The sequence below is a fragment of the Anas platyrhynchos genome, chromosome 20 (assembly GCF_047663525.1).
Source record: "Anas platyrhynchos isolate ZD024472 breed Pekin duck chromosome 20, IASCAAS_PekinDuck_T2T, whole genome shotgun sequence".
Lineage (NCBI taxonomy): Eukaryota > Metazoa > Chordata > Aves > Anseriformes > Anatidae > Anas > Anas platyrhynchos.
In genome coordinates, this window is record NC_092606.1 from 862,783 (window position 1) to 885,265 (window position 22,483).

The 22,483-nt window shown below is 44.2% G+C and overlaps 3 protein-coding genes across 12 annotated transcripts in view; 1 reads left to right on the forward strand and 2 right to left on the reverse strand.

Moving 5' to 3' along the window:
• Positions 1-6,158, reverse strand: part of SGSM2 (small G protein signaling modulator 2) — a 47,366-nt gene extending 41,208 nt beyond the window's left edge. For all 6 annotated transcript variants that reach the window (XM_027471961.3, XM_027471957.3, XM_027471960.3 and 3 more), the window contains exons 1-2: positions 5,939-6,158; positions 256-331 (exon numbers count right to left, since the gene is read on the reverse strand). In XM_027471961.3, the coding sequence (XP_027327762.2) occupies positions 256-331; positions 5,939-5,995 (133 nt within the window). In that variant the 5' untranslated portion in view covers positions 5,996-6,158. The remainder of the gene's footprint in view (positions 1-255; positions 332-5,938) is intronic.
• A 646-nt stretch (positions 6,159-6,804) lies between these two features.
• Positions 6,805-20,431, reverse strand: TNFAIP1 (TNF alpha induced protein 1). 4 transcript variants are annotated; one of them, XM_027471963.3, is made up of 7 exons: positions 20,322-20,431; positions 18,335-18,676; positions 16,298-16,467; positions 14,977-15,066; positions 14,820-14,872; positions 12,189-12,384; positions 6,805-12,009 (listed from the first exon to the last, which is right to left on the reverse strand). In XM_027471963.3, the coding sequence occupies exons 2-7, from the start codon at positions 18,549-18,551 to the stop codon at positions 11,791-11,793; spliced, it is 945 nt and encodes a 314-aa protein (XP_027327764.2). In that variant the 5' UTR covers positions 18,552-18,676; positions 20,322-20,431; the 3' UTR covers positions 6,805-11,790. The 4 variants fall into 4 exon arrangements, with proteins under 4 accessions (XP_027327764.2, XP_071882086.1, XP_012956445.2 ...); XM_072025985.1 differs by lacking the exon at positions 20,322-20,431 and adding an exon at positions 20,161-20,312; XM_013100991.5 differs by lacking the exon at positions 20,322-20,431 and adding an exon at positions 19,948-20,153.
• IFT20 (intraflagellar transport 20) lies at positions 20,415-22,236 on the forward strand. 2 transcript variants are annotated; one of them, XM_027471968.3, is made up of 4 exons: positions 20,431-20,646; positions 20,733-20,818; positions 21,191-21,294; positions 21,783-22,236. In XM_027471968.3, exons 1-4 carry the CDS (start codon positions 20,520-20,522, stop codon positions 21,862-21,864), a joined length of 399 nt encoding a protein of 132 aa, XP_027327769.1. In that variant the 5' UTR covers positions 20,431-20,519; the 3' UTR covers positions 21,865-22,236. The 2 variants fall into 2 exon arrangements, with proteins under 2 accessions (XP_071882087.1, XP_027327769.1); XM_072025986.1 differs by lacking the exon at positions 21,191-21,294 and having other exon boundaries at positions 20,415-20,646.
• The last annotated feature ends 247 nt before the right edge of the window (positions 22,237-22,483 follow it).

Below are 22,483 nucleotides of genomic sequence, written 5' to 3' on the forward strand. Positions count from 1 at the left end.
TTAACCTATTAATGCCTCCTAGTAAATCCCTTGTTGTTTTGGCTTGGTACTGGTTTTGGATAATGCCATTTTAAAAAGTTACTTTCTTATTTGTAATGTACACATGGATGTAGCAAATGTAAAGGGAAGTGGCATGGGCCTGAGCTCCATGTTTTCCTAATACTGAAATCCCTGTATTTACCCCCGTCAGCAGAATAAATATTTCTATAAGAAAAGTAAGACTATGCAGTGTTAATTCTTCTGTGTGCCATTTACCACATAAGGCGATGATATGACTGCTGTCTTCATGTACAAATTTCCTGGTGACCGCTTCTTCCATGATCTGCTTTACCTAAAAGAGAAAAGGAAAAAGAAGTGATTGTAAGATCCCAACGTAAACAAGCACAACACTTGGGAGTTTCAGTTTGTTTCAACCTTTAATCACCTTTTCCCCATCAGAAGACCGATAACTCATTTAAGTTACTCTTTCCAGGGAAGAAAAGATAATAGCATTTAAGAAGGGGAAGAGAAGGACAAAACTCAGCACCTTTTTGTGTGGGGTAAACTAGCGGGAGCACAAGGACAAGTCTGTTTGGAGCAGACCTCTCGAAAAGACTGAATTATTTCAGGGCACCCAGAACGACCTCAGCAGAAGCTCCAAAGGACTAGCAAGGCTTGTTATATGACGTGTCCTTGGCCTTCCTGTGCACAGTTACTTCCACTCATTAAACAAGACTGTGCATTGCTACATGCTCTTTCCACTTGAGGCATTGTGCTCTTTTTCAAGCAAAAAGTACCTCCGAGCTACCCAGGCATACATCCTAAGCAAGGTTTACGGCGACCTTTCTCCCATTCTGGCTGGGAAGAGAACCGAAGAGCAGACAGACCACAAAAGGCTCGTGGGGAGGTACAAGGCAGTGACATTTTGCAGCCAGTCACACAAACGTTTCCCGACACCGTATCTCTGTGTGAGTGGATTAGAGCAGAAAAAATAGCACATTTTCGAAGAAATCACCATCGGTGTCATCTGTGCCAATCTGGCAAACCAGAAGGAAAGCCCATAAGCACAGACACATCCTTTGCTGTTTTCTCATCCACATCTGCTAGAAGCGCGGCATCTCGCTCAGTTGGAAAGGAAGCGATAAGACAGACTGCCTCTGGAAACAGTCACACCTCTGATTGCCTGTACGTACATCTACAAAGCACACGTTTTAATGGATGGATGTTGTTAATAACCGGGGACTTCAGATGTCAGAGTAATTACAAAGGATGTTCTCACAGCTCTGCTGTGCCAGACACTATACAAAAATAATACAGTACCCATAAAGACGACAGTGCCTTCAGTTAGAGCTTCTAGACAAAATTTAACAATTACAGCAACTAAAATAACATTTATCACACTTCTTACTGATTTAAAACAAAGCTCCCCTACAATTTCAAGGCTGATGTGTCAAGCTCCAGGGGGAATTCGCTACAGATTACTGACTTGCAAAAATTAAGGAAGAAAACAGACAAATCTTCCAATTGGGCCCTTTATAGAGAGGCTGCAGTTACCCTCCATTCATCTGCTAGCTCGTTCCTCCCCCAGTGGCTTTCTTAGCCTGATGCCAGATGAAACCTATTTGCCTCAGTCAACTCATTTATCAGGCACTTATTCCTTTCTGGCCATGGAGCACCTGCTTCTCTAGAAACAAATCCACAACCATTTTTGGCTTCTCTCATTGTGAGCTATAATTACAGGGTTAGGACATTCTGCCTAAATAAATGCCACATCACTTTTAATATATGGAAGTAAGTGCTATTGTAGAACAAGATTTAACAAGATACTCTCTGCTACCAACTTTTTTTTTTTTATCTTGAAAACAATTTTTATGGCAGCCCTGGAGTCCAACAGAGTGAATTATCTGGCAGGTAATCACTGTCTCCCCACAGGCAACTCTTTACCCACAAGCTCAGCAGCTCAGCCTGTCCATCAGTCAGCTCGGTGTGACCTGAGTGCCAGTGCAAGTGGCACAGCAATGCCTGCCCCTGGGGCTGGGTTTTAGTGCCTAGGAGACATCGATCCCTGCTTCTCAGCAGGGCTGGCAGCCGTGCGCTGAGCTCTCATTAGGCTGCACCTGGTACCTGCCGTAAGCAGTTTGAAGTTAGCTGGGTTACTGCTTCACCATAGCATCAACAGGTCCAAAGGTTGCGCACCTTCCCTCCCGGTGCTGGCAGCAGGAGCTGCCAGAGCAGCGCTTCACCAGCAGCTGGGCTCAGCATCTGCACCGCTCTGCCCTGACGACGAGGTGGCCGCTGGCCACGAAGGGGCTCTCCTCAGAGCCCCACATTCTGGACCCAGCTGATCCTACAGAATCAGTACTTAACACACAGGAGCCCTCAGGGTTGCAAAGAAATATTGGAACAAAGCAAATGTGTAAGAGGCTCTGAAAGCAGGAATGTTTTATAGCTGAGGACTTCGAGTATCTTGCGCTTTATAAAACTGCCTCGCTGTTCTTGACAACATCAGCTCCCAGCATGGCAATGTGTTTCTTTCCGGTGGCATTGCTGACATGATGGTAAGAACCTTGGACTTACTGGGAAGTGGAGGAGTGACAGGATATCAAGAAAAGAAGCAATGGTGTGAGAAGGGCTCTTGGGTGGGCGCTCTCACGGGAAGCACCCTAATTACCCAAGAAGAAAAAAAACCACCTGCAGCAACAGTTCAAAAGAAAAAGGTTTGGGACGCAATAACCAACATGACTGTTGGCAGATTTTGGATCCAGGCCCTCCAGAGCTAAGCAGTGCAGACCAGGCAAGCAATCCATGGCTGTCCCCAGCCACTGTCAAATACAGAGCAACCTTTTCCAATTTCCAGGAGGCCAGTGCACGCCAGCAGAACGCATTTCGGAGCGTAGACAGTAGAGATGAAGATTCAGAAGCTGGAATGCACTGTTCTTCAATCCCACGTCATCCCTCACTGCCACGTAATTCAGGGGCGCTTCAGGCAAGCAGCTGAAGCAAACAGCTCTGATCAAGCAGAACGAGCCCTCCCCCTGCCCTCCCGCTCTCTGTGCAGGGAGTCGTGCTGCCGGGGCTCTGCTGCCCGTTCCAGGGAGGCTCCTGGCAGAGAGGCTTTCGGAACCTACACAAACACCCACCTGCAGACACTGGCGGACCGACCAAACTGTCAATTAATCTCATTAAAAGAAGCACGAACACACACCACGCTGCCCCCCCGTACAGGTACACAGACCTACTAAAGCTGCCGGACTGCTTTCAGCACCACACTTGCTGCCAGGGCGAAAGGCTGCCTCCTCCAGCTGCACCCGCATCGCCTGCCATGCCTCACCTCTCCGTCCACGACCCACAAGGAGCAGCACAGCAGCAGAACCACAGAAAGCTGTACTTCACCAGCCTGCTACAACAGCCTCCAAAGACACTCAGCTCTCCCTGGTAAATGCAACAGCCTGCGTACACCAAAAGTTTAGCAACCCTTAGAAAGCAAGGATGGAGAAAGATCTAACCACCTGAGTAAAAACCTTGGCATTTGAGGAGCAAAGACCATCACGATGGGATGCTGGAGGAGCACCACTGGGACAATGCAGTGTCAGAGGCACTGAACAGTGCTCACCAACCACAGGAATAACCAGAACCACAGTTAAAACGCATGGCATTTATCCCTCAAAGAAGAACACCTTATCTCCAACACCCTTGCCTTCTTTGGCTTGTGCAGCTACTGTCCGTTTCTTTTATTGATCGCTCCTGCTGTACTTTCTGTTACTCGTGATGAAGAACTGGGTGCTGTAAATACAAGCAGGTAAACAAGTCCCATATTCCTGTTCAGAACTTGTTGCACTCTAGCTGTAAGATGACCAGCTGCATTTCTGAAGTGCTCTGAAACCTTCTTTGGTGAAACTGCTAAGGTTAATGTTATCCTATTTGTTTCACAGCAAGAAAGAGTGTTGCTTTTAAATCCAGAAAGGGCAAAAAAACTTCATTTCAGTAGGTAGACCAAATGGCTAAAGAAAGCTTGTTTTATGAGCCTACTTGTCACAACAGATTTTCCTGCAGAGAGAGATAAATGTTTGAAACATGAACTTACAAGCAGCCTCAGCATGAATCCCAGTAGAGTCAAATTTTGAAAACACATTACATGTCCTCCTTCCTACTAGAGGCAACAAAACACATTCTTTACCAGTGGGGAATGGAAAATCCATTTGAGATAAAGCAAAAAGCATTGCATTTCCCCAAAGGAAAAATGCAAAAGTTTTTGCTGAGAGGGAGAGAAAAAAAAATAATTAAAAAACCACTTTGCACCAAATGACTTGTAGAGATTGCCCTTTTATATTTTGTGAAGACAACTGAATTTTAATGGGATTGGTGTAAACAACATACTGAAGAAACAAGCTTACTCTGAACTCCAGTAGATATTGAGTTGACGTGGAAATTAAGCAAGAAGATGAAGAGCCTGCATTTAAAGGACAAAGGGAGGGAGCGCAGCTTTGAAAACGTACACAGACTACTCAAGTTTCCAAAGCAAGGAGACCAACACACAGAATACAAACAGGCAGGTACAAAAGGCTGTGTGAAATGTCATACAGGAAGAAAAGGAGGTGGAAAATTCTACGGGATAAGTTTATTTACCGTCATTAAGTGTGGCATAATCTGTTGGCTGTTATACTAGAGATTTGCATTCAATTCCTGGTTCCATTGACCAATTGTTTTCAAAAAGGTCTCCATCTCAGTACCTGCAGCTGCCTCTTGGTACCATTTATGTGAATGGCAGCAGAGCAGGCAGGATCCCCCACTACAGGTCTGTGCAGTGCACAGCCAAGGGCTGTCACCTTGACATAAGCACAATTGTCAAAAAATTTCTCGTTATTATTTTACTGTGGAAAGTTCTGGGCAACCTCCCCCAAAAGCCAAGGCAATATAAATCCTCTTAGAGAGCATTCTGCGGAGTGAGAGAAAAAAAAAAAAAAAGCAAAAACCAAAGCAGATATGCAGATAACATAGTGTATGAATAACACTTCCAAGTAATTTAAAAGCCAGAGTCCAACTGAAACCACTTTAGAGACTTTGAAAACAAATTAGCTTCAGCTTTTTTAATTATATACGCTACTTGTTCTCAGTTCAGGCTGGCTTGGGTCACGAAAATCCATTTCACTTTCGCTCTCACGCATTAGCGCAATATTGCACTGCTCAGACTGGGAGAACATTTCTCAGATTTATTTATATACTCAAACATTAACCCAGGAGAGCAAGTGCTCGCAACTCGAAATCGAGCTTTATGCGATCGTGCCTCAGAGCTGGAAGTTTAAGCCGTAATTTCCAGTCGAAGCGGGGGCTCTGGGCCGTGCCAGCCCGCGGTGCCTGCTGACAGCGGTGGCTGCCCAGGCCGGGTCACGCTGGGACACGGCCCCACGGCTTCGTGCTCGGGGTGTTCGTTACGTGGCAGGGCCTGGACACCCGGTATCTCCCGGTTCCAGCACCGCGGACTGTGAGGGCAGCGGCTCCGGGACCCTCGGCTTTGCAGCACCTTTTTGGGGTTGCCTTGAGGCACGCTGCTCTGCCGCCACGTCCCATCTCCCCAGCCACCAACCGCGTGAGGAGGGGACGGCACGGGGGGGTAATTACCTTTCAGGCACATTTTATTGCTGTGATGGAGAAGCGTTACCCCTCAGCTGAGCTCCCCGCAGGAGCCAGCAGCTGACGCGGGTGTGCCGGGATGTGCCTGAGCGCCGCACGGGCGGGATGCGGGGCTGAGGCGCTGCCGGGAGCGGCGGCACCGGGACCCGCACAGCGCTGCCCCCCGCCCGCTTCTCCTCCCGGTGCCACCTCAGGAGGAGCCGCCGGGAGCCGGGCGCAGCCCGCTGCGGAGGGCGCTCACTGAGGCGGCGCCCGGCAGGCTCAGCTCGCCCTTACCGGCCCCGCAGCCCTCCGCAGGAGCCCCCCGGGACCCGCCGCCCGCCCTCACCTCCTTCTTCACGTTCCACAGCAGCTTCTCCTTCGCGGCGTCCGCCGAGCAGCTCATGGCGGCGCGGGGCCGGCCGCCCGCGGGGCCGCCCTCAGAGCCGCCCGCCCGCACGGCCGGCGGAGCGCCCGCGGCGAGAAGCCTCCGCCTCAGCCCCGGCCCCGCTCCCGCCGCGAGTCGCCGCCGCCATCTTCCGCGGCCCCGCTGACGTCACCAGCCGGCCCTCCCGCGGCGGGGCGGCGCTGAGGGGGCGCTGAGGGCCCGCGGCCGCGGCGCCCCCTGGAGGAGCCGAGCCCGGCACTCGCCGGCCCTCAGCTAAGAAGTGAGGTAACGGCAGCACAGAAAACAGCTGAACACTCACAGGTAAGATTAATTACACTGGCAACCTCACAAACACACCTACTGCAGAACAGAGGCTGAATCTCTGACTCCCTGGGTCAGCCAAGAAAGGTTAAAGACTCCCAAAACACAGGCTAGGTTACTTTTGTGGTAATATAAGTTGTGTGTAAATCTTAATGTAAGATCGATTTTCTCTGCAATTCTTATTAAAAAGCCAAGTTTATTCCATGAACGTGAAAAAACAACATTGCTAACCAGTGGTTTTACAATTAAAGGCAAAGCCCACAGAAAGTCAAAGCCAGGTGCCTGCAGGGCACCTCTGAGCACACTGATGCCTCCTGGAAAACTGCAGCCTGCAGGGCATGGGCAAAAAGTGGTGGTAGATCCATGCAATACAAAAGCCATTTGCAGATCCAGTATTTCTGTGTTCCAGGAATCCTAACTGCTTGGTGAGGATCAATAACGAAAATGCGGAACGAAAGTGCAGAGACCAACATGACAAATAAGGAATTTCTCACACTGGAGAAAAATCAAGGAAGACAAAATATAACACTTTATTAAAAATCGGTGTTCCATTTCCATTTACTGCACCGATAAAACACCTTATTCAATAGTTAATATGGTTAACTGCATTAATTATTTTATTCATAAGACTGACCTTTAAAAGTTAGACAAAAATAAAACAAAGCCTGATGCTATAAGAAAACAGCTTGATCACAGAATGAGTTTAAACAACAATTGTATTTACTACCCTCTGGATACAAAATCTTATAGAAAACCAAAGTGCTTTATTATTATGAAACAAACTAAACTTCAGCATCCCTCTGAGTTAGGGGAGGGTCTTACCCCCATTTTACTACAGAGGAGGAAAAATTATGCACATACAGAAAAATTGACTTACTGTATGTCATCAAGTTAGTGGCAAAGCTGGAAACAGAGGTCGTGCCCCCTCACCCCTTAATAAAACCTCAGTTATCCCAACAGAACGGATGGTATGAGATTTGGCTGTTAAGGTTTCATGCCAAGGATTGTCAGAGGATATAATCTAATTGTGTAAGAAGGGCTCCTGGGCCAGGCACATTCTGTTAAGGTATACCTCATCAGTATTTCTAAGAGTAAATTATGTCTGAAAATTTAAAGCCAAATAAAATCTAACCAAAACCACAAGGAGCATTGCCTGTTCCAAGCAGAAGGCTGTTTTTCAATAACAGCACGATATCAGTCTCTTCAGTGCCCTCCAAGCTTGGGTCAGCTTTTTTTTTTCCCCTTTAATTTTTAACCAAGAATTGTAAGAGATAAAAAGTCATCAGAATGGAATGTTACAATAGGATAAATGTCTCCCATTCCAAAAACTAAATGTCAAGGTGAAGGTTAAACATTTAGTTTTGTCTTGGCATTTATCAAACAGTTGGAGACTGCTACCCTGCAGAGCTCTCTCTTTTGACGTTATTGCCTAATTAACACTGATACTGAAGAACTGTTTAACATAAGATACTCACTCAAGGCACCAAGTCTCCTTCTCTGTTGAAAGGCTAAGGCTGTTTTTCAATATGTTAGGACCCCATTAGAGAAACACACAACCCTTTATTACAGTGCTGTGTACAGATGTCAGTTACTGTTTTCTATTCATACTCTCAGTCTGCTAATACTATATCTGAATGTGCAAAAGTTCACTTAAATTCAAAGCAAAGAGGACAGCGAGGTTACCGATGAGGCAAAAAGGCATTTCTTCCTCCTAAAGGCTACTTGAAATTCACAGTCACATCAGTAAACACATCCACTGGTGATGGTTTATGTAGGAGGCCATTACAAGTCTCTTACTTTGCAGACATAAATGCATATAATTAGAAATCTATATTGTCTTAATGGTGATCATAATTTATGATATTTAAAGCCAGCAGAGAAAATTCTTAGGAAGCACAGCTGTTTGCTCTAGAAGTGGACAGCTTACTACAAACAAGCAAATGCTGCATTTCAAAGCTGCATTAGCCTTTTCAGTGCTGCTTTTTCTCCATTCTATGAGGTTGTAAAAATGAATGTGTTCTTGTCAACAGAACATATACCCTGCAACTACATAAAGGAAGATTAAGATGAGAATATAAAGCGTTAAAAGTTCTCAGAACCTGGCAGTCAGACTGTGCAATCAATATGCCATGATTTTGGTGGAACAGACATTCAATTAATATTCAGTATGAGAGCAGTTTCAGATAGGCAGGACTCTTAAGAGAACATAAAGTGGTCTGTATTACTTGCATTAGAAAAAAAAGTTTGACTGATGAACTGTGTTAAGTGATGGCAGCATCCATGTCTACATTTAGACTTTGAGATTTCATGCAACTTACCCAATTCTGTAACCAATTGGGTAAGAAATAACCCAGGACACTCCACATTGTATCAGGAACACCCAAGCACTGCAGCCCTACCTAGGAAGGGGATCTCTAATAGTACAATCATTTAGCCATGTGCAAGTGTCCCACAACACACCTATGCAGAGGATGTCCTGTTGTTCTCCTATTCCTGATCTGTCCACCAGTGGAGGGAACTATAGGACTGTTAGTAAAATCCAACCACAAATATTTATCTCGGATCTCTCAGCCACATCCTGAAAATCTTATCAGGACAAAAACCAAGAACGTGGTTTTAAAATGTGTTTTAAATAGACAAAGCTTCAGTGTTTATAAAATCAGATTATTACTAAGTAAAGCTAACAGCCTGTCAGTGTTCCGGCTACAGTGGCCAAACACTATTTAAAATCATTCCAGTTTTATTCATAACTTAATCTAAAAGCAGATGTTTTGCAACCAGTACTAACTGGGAGTAGAAAAGGAAGAATGAATGGCAATGAGGGAAGGTGGTGAAATGAAAAGGATATCTGTAATCATTTAAAAAAAAAAAAAACAACAAAAACATAACTGCTTACAGTTGTGATATTCCACATTCCTCAAAGAGGAAGAAGTTATTTTACACTTTTTAAGAGGGTTCTCATAACACCAGGTGGTTCGCAAAAAGGTTTGTTTTAAAAATTAATCTAAATTCAAACCAGAAATTAGTTCTTGTTGGCTATGGGATACAGGGAAAAGAAAACTTGCTAAATCAAAACAGAAGCTTTTCTCTGCTGCTTGCGGCATAGTCTTTCACAATTTGAATCAATCTCTTAGGGAATACTGGGAGTACAGAACTCAATCACTGAATGAAAGCATCTGGACCTGCAGACTGACTGGGCACTCCCGTTCTTTCACATCCTCCTTCCCAAACCTGAACTTCCAAGAGAGAAGAGGTGCAAAGATGATGTTTTTCTGCTTATAACTTCTTCTAAACAATTTTGCAAGGCTACCAGCATCATTTACTTAACCTGCTAACATTCACTATTACAGTAGCATGAAAAAAATAATCATTTGCCAAGAAATAGAATGCCATTTAAAATTCGTATTTGTGGCACATCTTATTTGTTGCAAGATGGGGAAAAAAGTACAGGAGAAAAAAAATGAAGCTGTTAAGTACAGAAAAAAGACCTATCAGTACAGCCTCTGCTGGTAGCTTCAAAGCACCCACCACAATTTAAATATCAGTGAAGGGAAAAAAAAAAAAAAAGGGAAAAAAATCCACACCACACTTTAGCACAATTAAAGAAGAAAAAGTCTTTGTCAAAACTAATCTCAGCAGCTGTATTTTCACAGGCAGAATACAAAAATGAGCTGGAAAGCAACAGTTTGCAGAAAGCAATATAAAAAGAAAAGAGGTTTTTAGAGTTTTAGAGAGGCCTTTCACAAAAAAGGCAGGTGCATTACTGTGGCAACACTGCTTCCTGAATGCCTTTCACAGAGTCCCGGCTAGGCAATAAAAACCCTGGAAGCTTGCAGCCATTAGTGTTTTCTTACCAAGCGTCAACAATTTCATTTTCAAAAGCCTAATTGAATGGAAATCACTATTTGGTTCCCTCCCCTGCTTCTGTTACTACCAAGCCATCTACCATCCTAGTTTTAGTTATGACTTCACTGTATTTGCTTGACTTTTGCATTAATTTGCTTTAAAACATATAAACATTTGGCACTGGTCAAAGGAGCTCAAGACTAACCACTGTGGAATCTGAAGCTTCCCCATTCACGTACAATATAAAGAAATAAAAGCCACTGTCACATATCCACAGGTGCCAATGAGCAACCACCAAGTAGTAACCATTTAAGAGGTAAAATTTGAATCTGCAACCTACACCTGAAACATACAATCAGACATTTAAGACATCAGCGACTTTCCATACTAAACTTGAAACTGGATTTCCAGAGACCCAAATTGCAGAACAGCCTGGACTCCAATCGTTTCAGCAGTCCTTTAAAATTAGTGCCCAGCCAAGCACTCAAAATAAAGCTGACATACCAGTTTAAAATTCAGTATAAACCATCTCTCCCCTTTGTACACAACCTCTTGCAGTTTTATGCTAGAACAAGATTTTTATGACTATTCTTCTCTCTCCACTTCAACTTCTATAGTCTAGAAGTGATTCAGAGAACAAAACTTAAATTCACTCTTCAGTACGTGAATATTACCTACCACTACAAATATTTAGTCTGTATTTCCCCAGTCACTCCAATTTTTCCCCTGTTGCTTGAGAAATTGGACATCAAACAGCACTTTTGGGCTACAGGAGCAAAACTTATTCTGCAGACTGAGATTGGTTCCATAAACAGGGTTATGGCATCACAGTCCTCAACACTGCCAACCCTGCCACAATCTATTCCTGAAGTTTTCTAACCAGATAAAAGTTTCTTCCTTTTCACCATACCTATTTCTCCAGCTCCCCTGACAAGTTATTCCATATATAAGTCTTTTAAATTTTCTCATTTTCACATGACTCTACTCTTACCTTTTCAGAAGAGCTTGCCTTAGAATTCATGACTTTTAAAGACAGCTATTTTGGAACACAATCTTTTGTATGTGCATTGGGGAAAAAACAGGTGGAAGATATTGCACATGCAGTGCATCTGACTATTGGGTAGCTAGACATTTCATCCAAGGGTTATCAGATGTAGTGTTTATTAAAAGTAGTCACGTTTGAGTTCTGTCTGCCCCCTCTTCAGTATCTTGATTTAGGAACAGGAAGTTCCATTCCACCAAACCCTAAGATGACAGATATCTGGAAAAAGATTTTCAAATCACACCATCTCACTCAGAAAAGAGTACTTCTCACAGGAAGTAAGATATCTGGCAAGTCATCAGATTTAAAAAAGCAACCACAGACTGTCAGAATCAGTGTTTCAGATTCCATTCCTCAAGTCGCATGAAAAGGGGGCCAGTCTGTATTTAAAAAACACGGTGCAAAACAAACATATTAGTTCTCAGAGCCCTTGGCCTTTAGTGTTGCTTTGTGTGTACAAATGCCCATTTGCATCTCTAGGGAGACAAGAAGCCAAATGAAGATCAGTCCACAGAGTCCAACCGTCCCCTCCCTACTTCCTGATCTCCCTCAAAGAATATTGATACAAGCCTCGAAACCAAACCCTTTCTCCTTGACTGATATGCTAGTGGCCCAGCTGACGGTCATCATAGGTGCTGTATCTCTTCACATGGATTCGGCGCACTCGGTCACGAAGTTCAAAGCCATCATCGTCCTCACTATGAGAGGCCTGGCTTCGGCTCCTGCTTGTTGCTTCCAGCAGAGAGTTGTCAGGAACCCGTGGTGTTTCATACAGTAAGACATTTAGAGTTTCTTCATAAATTCGTGCCTCGGGGAATTCAACCTGCAAAAAACAACAGATGTCCTTCTCCTGATCTATACATGGTAATGTGACGGGAACACATGCCCATAAGTAAGAAGATACACACACACAGTAAAAAAAAAAAAGGCACGTACTATGAAAAGAGTAAAATAATTGTAAATGGGAAAGATGAGCAAAGCAGTCGTATCCCAAACCAATACCTTGGTTTGCTTCTTCTCTGTGGCATACACTATAGAGGTACAACAGACTTCAGCAAGTTTCCGACCCTGTCCATAGAAAGACCAGCAGCAGATTTCATCCCCTATGACATCCTTAATGAAAAGAACTCTGCCGTTGAATCGGAGAGAGAGCTTGTCAAACAGTTCTATGTTCTTCAGCAAGTTGTCATCTGAATTACTGAAACCAAAAAAAAAAAAGGAATAAAGTTTTTGTATTTTTTCAACTGGCTATCTACGATATTTATATACCTATCCCACCAGAGCTTTAAGCATTGATCTGACTGCAGAATACAAGCAGTGACTCACTGCCATATGCTGCCAAGAAAAGAGAGGGTAATAGCCATCTTCAGATACAAATAAGATGCTCCTGATCCCCAAGAGCAAGCACATCAGCCTGTAGAGGTTAAGCTACATAATCAATAACAACAGCAGTTTTCCTAATCATTACATCAACTTTCTCTTGATTTAAAACTGAAGGTGATTAGATCAAATGCTAACTGCAGTTCTGTTTAGCTTAGCAACAGCAAAAGTCTAAAGAGTCAATGTGGTCAAAGGCCAGCCAAAAAGGATGGTGTTCTGCATGTAAGACAAGTGATACCTTATACAAATTTATAGGGTGAATAAACTATTTAGGAAATGAAGTTTTGTTGACAATCAGCAAAATTTAGGATCTTATGTACTTTTCAAAGCAAGATCTAGATGTTCTGAAGACAATAAAATACAGTGTTGTAGCTTTAAAAATAAAGTAAAGCTACCAGAATGCTACCTGTAAAATTTAAACTATTACTCAAATAATAACATCATGACCAACGTCCAAAAAATTAAAAGCATTACTCCTCTGATAATAGCTTGAATCCAGCTCTACCAGAAGTTTGTACTCTGTGCCCCTTTCTGTCTCATTTTATAGGTGACTGGGAATTACATGCAGTTATGTGGAAGCTATTGAACATATTGTCTAGACAACAAAGCTAACTTTACTACCTTTAACGGTAAAATTCCTTACTCATTGGACCCAGAAGCTCAAGGTTTGCACCTTGCTGCCAAGGACTTACCCAGAGGAATGAAATCATACTGTTTCGTGCAGTATCTTAACTTTTGCAAGCAGTCCTGGAAGTCTAGGAGATGCTTGTGAAACCAGACACTGTTAATATGAACAGCCAACTGGGCTCTCCATAAAATACTTAGTCCAAGATGTACTTCTGTTCAGATCTAACTCAAAAAAGCACGATGTACAACCCGACACAGTCTTCAGCTCTCAAGAATCACTTGATAAAGCAATCTGGGATTCCACCGCCAACAAATCCCAGGTTTTATCAAGTGCAGTACTTTATCAAGTGTGAAAAAAAACCTTAGAAGTCTTCATCCATTTATGTTATTAGACTACACTGACAAAGTAACTAAGAAAACTCATAATGATAAACAGGAAGAACAGAAGGAGAAAACTTTTGCTTGCTAGCCGCCAGCGTAGAATTTTAAATAACAATTCCTCATTTAAACACCATCAAGGCATGAAGATTCATGTGGAAGGAATAATTAGAACCCTACAGCTAGTTGAGAAACCAACACCTCCTGGTATCGGTTCTGTTGCTCTCATTGCTAGCATGTTTACATTTCCAGACCCACGGTGACTAATATGCTATTCTGCACTTGCTTAGCATCACTGCCATAAACTAAAGGGTAACACCGTGAGGAACGCAGGATGACTGGCAGATACAGAATGCAGTTAGCTGAAAAACAGGCTGCTCTTCAGCACTCCCTCAGGTAGCATTTCCCGACTACCTGAAATTTCATGATCAGAATCCATCTCTCTGACAGACAGACAATCAGTTTGTCCAGAGAAAAAAAGCTTCCAAGACTGCATGTTAGATTGAAAAGGCTGAAATTGAGGATTCTGCATAGCATAAAGAATTACTCACATCACTTCAATGACTGGTTTGGGAAAATCCAGATCCATTCCAATAGCATCATAACAAAGGGATCATGATAGTTAAACCATAAAACTAAATAAATAATGCTACTTAATACAGGAGGAAAGCCAGTAAATTCTTGCACTGTCCCCATCTGGGTTGTTCCTGAACAGAACAGATGCTTTACTCTGTAGCCAAATAACTAATTCATCTAGAGGCACTGGAGGAGATGGAACATCAAGAATTTCTGTAGTTCAGGGTAAAAGAGTGCTGGCATAGGTACATGCAGACTCAAAAGGAAAGCTAAACTGAAGAGTGAGGGATCACAGCTGCATTAGCTGTGCACTGCAGAGGTAACACCCTGGTAACAGCTTGCACTGCATTACCTAAGTTACACCTAGTTTCAGCCAACATTAATAGTCTCATCATTCTCATCTCTTATCCCTCCTCTCTGCTCGTTTTCATGCACAGACCTCCAGCACAACTGATCTTCATGCTACAGTTCAGATACAGTTTGTCATCTCCCCCAGCCCCATTTTAGATAAATTTCAACCAAAAATAATTGCACTCAAATTCACAGAACAGCATGGTTGTGAGCTAAGTAAACAAAAAAAAAAAAACAAGTTCAGCTGTATCACGTCTTCCTCCACTCCCATAGTTAAAGGTAAAATTTCCCGTAACAGTGGGGGGGAAAAAAGTGACGTACCTGGTGTAAGAGTATTTGTTGTTGCTTCTATTATAGAGCAGCTTAACAACGGGCTATTGGGAGAGGAAGAAAAAAAAGCAGAAGAGTTAAGTTTTGTCTTTGAATAAATTTAGCAAGCATTCGGTTTCTCAGTGGATAGTTGTGGAAAAGCAGTTACTTTCATTGATGATTCTATCAGTCTTTCTTCTTCTTTTGGAGATGTGATAATAGGGATGTTACAGACAGGTTCATACAAGTCTTTCTTGTCCTGTTTAAAAAAAGAAAAAAAGGAGAGGAAATGAACTCAAAGAGATAAATGCTAAAACTAACATCTGCTGCTGCTCTCCCTTCCAAACCCTCCAGCCATGTTCCCAGACCCTGTGATGCAAAGGAAAAGCTCTGTGTTGCCATAGGAACCACACAGCATTACCTTGATCTGCAACCCAGAAATACAGCTGAGAGATTTCCTATTCCCAGAAGGCAACAGTGATTGAAATATTGGGATGCAGGTGGATGTCCTTCTTAGCTATAGCAAGGACTCTGAGCTCAAGTCATATCTGGTTTAAGTGGGTTTATTATTCTACCCTTTTTTGAAGAAAAGGATAGTATGAGTTTGCAGTAGTTTTAATCAACTCAAAACACTGCGGTATGTAAGAGTATCACCCATTATGAACTGAACATTTGGCAAGAACAGCATGTCACCAAAACGGACTTCAGCCCCCTGTGATACAAAAGCAACAATCAAGAGCGTGTGGTACAGCCTGTGACTCCAGATTCCTCATGTAGCAAATTAAGGAGAGCTCAATAGCTAATAGGAAAGCTTTAGAACATTTTGTTTTTAGACAAAACATTTTAAATTCCAAACCAAAAGGAAAATTGTCAGCGAACCTTTGCATTTATTTCAGCGGATACAAGAAGCATATTGAACATAATGAGAGATTTTTGTCGTGCAAAAAATATCATTAATCTTAAGATTATGAAATAATATCTATTATATCTGGGCTAACCTTATTAAAAAACTGGCAAAACAAGCTGATTTCAGTCAGCTGAACTTGAACTTCTAGAGACTAGTGAAGTGAATAAAGCCAACGTGGGCTTACGTATCTGCAATGCCTAGTAATAAAAGAATAGAAAGCAAAGTCCTTAAAGTAATGAGTGCTTACCAGATCAATCTTTTTCTCCATTAAGATTTAAACTTAGAAAAAACATGAAGTTACTTGAACGGGTGCTGCTTATAAGCATTATCTAATCGGAAGCAACATAACTTGCAGGACTTTTAGACAAATCCCATAAGATCTTTTAAAACACACATTCAAAACAGCCATGTTTATTCTAAAGATCTCACTTGACTCTGCTGTTTCATTTTTGCTACGTTACTTTGTCTATCTACAACTGGATGCATCTCTAAGGCCATGAAACTCTCGTGTTGTCTACAGGAATTTTTATAAGCAATGCACACACCAAAAATTTTACAGGCTACTTCTACTTCTACTTCTTACCTGCAGGGCTGCCTGGCACATGTCCACTAAGCCTTGAATGAGATAATACTTGGCTTCTGCCATCAGCTCTTTGATCTCCTGCCTGTGTTTTGGAAGTGCAATTGCGTCATCTCGGAGATAGTTTAAAATTGTTCCAAAGTGCTTCCCACAGCGGTCTATAAGGATCCAACCTGAAAAATAACCATCAAGACATTTCAATGACCTCAACACTAGGAGGCAAGAAAAAGCTGCTCAGAAAGGTTGAATAAGTGCTTCCTGAACTCCACGATATTCTTCCCATTTCGTTCAGTGGAAGTCTTTATTGACTTTCAGCAAATTGAAGTTGGTTACAGAACAGAACCCAACTGTGGAACCATTCTTTTGGTACCTCCTATGTTCTCACTACTTGCCAGCATGCCAGAAGAAGAGCCTCAAACTAGAACTACTTAGCTTGCTATCACTAGGCATTAAAACAATGCAGCAGGCCCATGACCATCGATCAGGCAGTGTGCTGCTGGACCAAGGTTATTTTCTGTGCTTCATCTTTTCTGTATTATGTTTTGATTAAAGGAGTGGACCTTTACAACTACCAAATGAAGTCATTAGTTTACATCTATTTAACTGGCTGACTGAGCATTTCAAGCCTTAAAAGCAATATTTATTGTTAGCTAGGTTGCTAGTTCTATTTAGACACTTGTATTCCTAGCAAAATGGAGGTGTGCTGTGTTTGGGAATAGATGTAAGAACTGTTGCTACAGTGTAATGCTGAGCAATTCAAAACTTACCAGTAAGAAAACCAAGGAACGACTACAATAGAGAACTCAAGAACGTTTGCAACAAATTAGACTGGGTCTAAGTTTTGCGGCCTAATTAGAAGGATTTGGCAGTTTTCCCACCATATCTTTTCCTGCTCAGAGTTAAAGAGAAGTGTTCCAAAGATGCTAAAAGGTAGGCTAGCCCAAAAAAAACCGCTGTAAAAACCCATTGTTCTAGTTTCCAAACAGAAGGAAAGAACGGGACAGGGGTAGATCAGTAGAGAGCAGAGGAGGGATGCAGCACAGGAAACAGCAGTAGACAGTTTTTGCAGTTCCAAACATCCCTGAAGTGACGCTCGCTAGCAAACAGGATGTCTGACTTTCTGGCAAACAATAGCAGTGGAGGACATACGTAGGCAGAGGTCTTAATACAGTGCCAAATCCTTTTCCATAGCGTGGAAGGCAGGCAAAAAAAAAAAAAAAAAATATATATATATATATAAATATATATTTGGGGACCTAAGCATAGAAGACAACATTGGGAAGACGGCTAACCCACCGCTAGTCTCCAGCTGCAGCTGTCTGAAGACGAGCAGAAGAGCTTTCACCGATGAGCATTTGGAAACCACTAGAGGCTAAATACTTGGCATCTTCTCTGAACTTCCCCACAGTGCCCTGATTCCTAAGGTACCATTTTTACCTGAAGTACTGTGGAGCGGGAAGTTAAAATATTCATATCCACTGCTGACAAATACTACTTCTCTTAATTGTCCTACTCTCTATTATGAATTTTTCTGCTGCCAATACTCGGTATCCAGCAGGAGTTAACATAATACTTGCCTGATGGCCAAATACCACTGCAACATTGTCAGCCACAAGCAGAACATGCTGCTGGGAAGGGTAAAAAAAAAAAAGTCTTCAACACAGCAAGCAAGGCTGTCCTGAGTTTTAATGCTGAAAACTGAATCTCCCCTCCCTACAGACATTTCGATTAATGCCACTGCACAACACCACGTAAATGACAACCCACATGCTGTCTGTTCAGTCCTGATAACAACATCAACAATCTGCATACCAACTGCGATTGCAGGAAAGAGAACCAGTCCTTCCGCTCGTTAATTTTAGTAATGAAAGAACACGTTTTTATAACGCACAGAGGATCGTTACAGCCAATGGGATGTGGCCACCTAATGTTCCACGTTATTTTTGGAATACATCTTTCACAGGGCATAGTCTTAACATATCTGAAAAACAAAACCCAGTTGTTTTACAGAACTCTCAGTAACAGAAGACATTCCTGTACCTTCCTTGTCCGTGAGCACTTCCATTCTGCCGCTGAACATGGCCTTCAGCATCGTGTCGTGCCTGGTCAGTACCTGCACTGTAGTGTAGTACAAGGAGCCCCCGACGTTTAGCCGCACGTACTTGTTACCGAGGCTGCCTCCTTTGAAGCTGCAAGCTTTGGGCTTGGGCCCTGCAGCTGGACAAAGGGTGGTGGTTAGACACGTGTCCCCCGACATCTCCTTCTGTAGGTAGATGACAACCCTGCAGAGCGTGGGCTTGATGGACTCCGCCGTGATTGGTGACGAGTCACAAGTCACTGGGCGAGGACGGTGAGGCCACAACGGTCACGGCCACCGGAGCCCTGAAACACAAACGTAAGATCAACACAGAAGCCCACAACTTCCATGAAGAAACAGAACCATGAAGTCCATGTTAAAGAAGAGACAAATTCAGGAGACTCCTAAACACACATCCACACAGATTCTGACAAAACAAGATCTAGGCGTTTTTCAAACAGCTCGCACAGCGCTGCGGTGGCTGCTCAGCACCACGCAGCCAAGTTACGACCACATCACTGTGAGCAAGGTCAGGGTAACTTGTCTGGACTTCCTGTTGTTCAGGCTCCAGCCAACACCACAATCAGCACACAATACTGCAGCCCAAGCTGACATGCTGGATGGAATTCAGCTCCCTCTCAACTTCCTGAAAGAACGTAGCTTTTTTGTGCAGATCTGAAGCAGGATGGAAGAACTCATGGCAGTGCCTTAAGCACTTCTGATATCCGCTGCAGCTGAACTGCAGGCATTTACAGAGCCTGCAGCAGCCTCTTCCTCAAACGCCTTGCCAGTGAAACTCTCCAATACAACTTTCTGTTTCCTGACAACTCCTTTCATTCAAAGCTTTTTTCCTCTATCCCGGAAAACCAGTCAATGTAATTTTATTTTTTTATTATTATTTTTAGGCCCATCCCACCCTCAAAGTATGGCCACTATTTGGAATATCTGTTTCAGTTAAAAGCCATATATTCACTGCTTCTGTCTCTCCTCTGTCTCACTACACTTATCGTTCCATCACAGATGAGCTCAGGCTGGAAACAAACAGAATAAAATTCAGCCTAACAGGTGGGATCTGAAGTTCTTTAATTGGGAAAGTAAAAATACAACCTCCTCCCTCATCTATTCTTCTTTTTAATAACTCTTGTTCTCAAAAGCATTTTGCTGTTTCTTTGTTTTTTGTTAAAACTATTTCAGACTACAAATATTTCCTCCCTTCTCTGTTCCACGACCGTAGGACATGAGTAATCTTTTATAAATAAATATAATAACCTGCACATTTGCAAATCTGCTAAGGATGTTACTGTTCTTCCCGCATCCTTCTTCCTTCTCACCCCACCTCAGCTTTCGGTGTGGAACAAACCCCGCAACTCGCTACCATCCGTACAGCAAGTTATTTACCAGCTTCAGGTGTATCTTCAAATTGCAAGAGATCTTAATAACTACTGACCATGGAACAGTATCTAAAACAGCATTATTCTGCAACTCCCCATTCCGTTACTGTAACGAAGCAAACACTCCGGACAAAACGCGTCCTGTAACAAGCAACAGACACCGAGCAGAGCACCCGGACACTGACAGCACCAATTGTAGCACCACACGAGGACAGTTTGTCTGTAAATGCTTTCACCGGGCTCCCGCTAGCTGTGACCGAGCACACCGACCGCAGCCGCAGGCTCCGTCCTGCCGCCGACCAGGCGAGGCTTTGCCCGGTCACCCCCAGCGGGCCTGCAGCAGGGAGCCGAGGCCGGCAGCGCTGTGCGGGGAGCCCCCCCCGCGGCACCCGCGGCACCTGCGACAGGCGGACACCGAGAGGGGCTCAACACCCGGCAGCGCTCCGGGGCCCGCGGGCAGGGAGCGCTCCGAGCGCCGCCGCCGCCTCCCCGCCGCGCTGAGGGGGCCCCGCCGGGCCCGGCCCCGCTCCCGCTCCCGCTCCCGGGCCCCGCCGCTCACCCGCCCGCGGCCGCCCCGCGCCGCGCCCCGCTCAGTTCCGCCGGCGGCCCGGAAACGCGTCCGGGCCCGGCCCCGGCCCCGCCACCGCCCCCAGCTCCCGGCGGGCCCCGCGGCCACCGCGCGCTGCGGCCGTGGCAGCCGGGGCCGGGAGGGGGCCGGGAGGGGGCCGGGAGGGGCCGGGGGGGGCCCGGCGGGGCCATGGCGCAGGCGGCGCTGGGCGCGGCGGGGCTGCACTTCGACGAGCTGAACAAGCTGCGCGTCCTGCAGCCCGAGGTGGCGCAGCAGACGGCGCAGCTCCGCGAGGAGTGCAAGGCCTTCGTGGACAGTAAGTGCCCCCCCACCCCCCTCAACCCTCCCCCCGGCACCCTGCGGCGCCGCGCTCCCCTCACGGCCCTGCCCTGTCCCCGGCAGGGATCGCGGAGTTCCAGAAGACGGTGGGCGGCCTGATCGAGCTGGTGGACCAGCTGGCCAAGGCTGCGGAAAGCGAGAAGATGAAGGTGAGCAGAGGAGGGCACCGGGCGGGCACCGCGGCCTGAGGGGCGCTGAGGGGAACGCCCGGAGGCCCGGCGGGTACCGCGGCACGGCCCCAACAGCCCCGCTGTGCCCCCATTGCTTCGTTCTGTATTTCTACGTGGCACCAAGCGGTATCTCTCTCCTCGTGTTACTGTGGAAGCAGAAATGAGGTCTCCAATGCCTCGATCTGCCCAACCACCACAGGGACTGCCTGCCTGCTCCGCCTGCGTTTATCATTAAGATGCCCCGTTTTTTGCTAGCGTGGCTGAAACGCTTCAGAATCAACCTGCTGGTAGTGAAAGGGGTTAAAAAAAAAATCTGTGTACAACAACATCACTGAACGTCTGTTTTGATAGGCCATTGGCGCACGAAACTTGCTGAAGTCTATAGCAAAGCAGAGAGAAGCTCAGGAGCAGCAACTGCAGGCTCTAATAGCTGAGAAAAAGATGCAGTTGGAAAGGTGAGCTTTCTATTAAATACTTCTTAGGCATTGATTTAACGGCTTGAAAAGAAAGCAGTGTAATACATGAGAAATGGCTCAGTTCCACAGACTGGAAAGTTGTTCTTGCTGTCTGTGCTTGGCTGCAGGACGCTGTCTGAAAAGGGCCTGTCTGCAGCTAAGGGGCGTCCTGCACAGAGCACACACGGAACGAAGCAGGGCTGTTTGTATGGTGAACATCAGGCCCTGACTGCCACTTACTGAGAGTTCATTTCTAATTGATGTGTACAGCTAAAAGAACAAAGGTGGCCTGAGCTCATGAAGAAATGAATAAAAGTAACAGAGTGCCACATGTCTGACTTCTAAAGACAGTTTAGAACTGCAGAGTCTTAATTCATGCTGCCATTGCTTTAACGATGACTTACATGCCTAGCCTAAGCTTCCTTTACCTCAGACAAATGGGCGTTGTGCTAAACCATCAGCTGGTAACCTTTTATATTCTCTTTCAGGTACCGAATAGAGTATGAGACTCTGTGTAAGATTGAAGCGGACCAGAATGAATTCATTGACCAATTCATTTTTCAGAAATAGAAGACTTTAAGATTAAAAAACAAACAAAAAAAACCACCTAATTTGGAGCATTCCAGAATCTTGGGAATTTCAAAAATATGCAATTTTTCACTGTGTATGAATGAATAGATGGTTTGTACAAATGAAAGTGTCTCTTAACACAGTGTGAAATACACTAAAAGTGGCAATAAGGAGGGCTTTCTAACAGATGTAAAGACTGTTCTGTCCTTTAATTTTTATAAAAATTTTTGTACAGTTAATATTTCAAATTATAGTTGAATTAATACTACTTCTACTGTTCCTATGTTAATGTCTCACTTTTTGAAGTGTACAGCTCTTTCAAAGAAATTGAGAAATAAATTATTGTTTTTGGACTTTCTGGGTATACCAGAATTAGTTGTTCCTGCTGTGTTATTTTCTGAGCTGAACAGTTTACAACTCCCTGGATAGTCATTGTGAAGAATTTTCTATATGTAGTAATTTCCATGTTTATAACACACAACAGAGAGAAACAGCAGTAACTTTTACCTGTATTGACCAGATTATTTTTCTATCTAGTTAGTTTGTTTTTCTTAGACATAACAGAAGTGATCTATTACAGATACACAAAAAGTAATTAGAAAATATAGCAGAATTTTAG

What these genes read in the sequence shown, in the direction of transcription:
- TNFAIP1 (XM_027471963.3), bottom strand. Translation starts at nt 18,551, where the DNA reads ATGTCGGGGGACACGTGTCTAACCACCACCCTTTGTCCAGCTGCAGGG. An exon ending in TGTGCCAGGCAGCCCTGCAG is followed by an intron (nt 15,067 to 16,297) that starts GTAAGAAGTAGA and finishes TTTTTTAAACAG; the next exon opens with GACAAGAAAGACTTGTATGA. An exon ending in AACAAATACTCTTACACCAG is followed by an intron (nt 12,385 to 14,819) that starts GTACGTCACTTT and finishes TTTTGGTTTCAG; the next exon opens with TAATTCAGATGACAACTTGC.
- IFT20 (XM_027471968.3), top strand. Translation starts at nt 20,520, where the DNA reads ATGGCGCAGGCGGCGCTGGGCGCGGCGGGGCTGCACTTCGACGAGCTG. An exon ending in GTGCAAGGCCTTCGTGGACA is followed by an intron (nt 20,647 to 20,732) that starts GTAAGTGCCCCC and finishes TGTCCCCGGCAG; the next exon opens with GGATCGCGGAGTTCCAGAAG. An exon ending in CGGAAAGCGAGAAGATGAAG is followed by an intron (nt 20,819 to 21,190) that starts GTGAGCAGAGGA and finishes CTGTTTTGATAG; the next exon opens with GCCATTGGCGCACGAAACTT.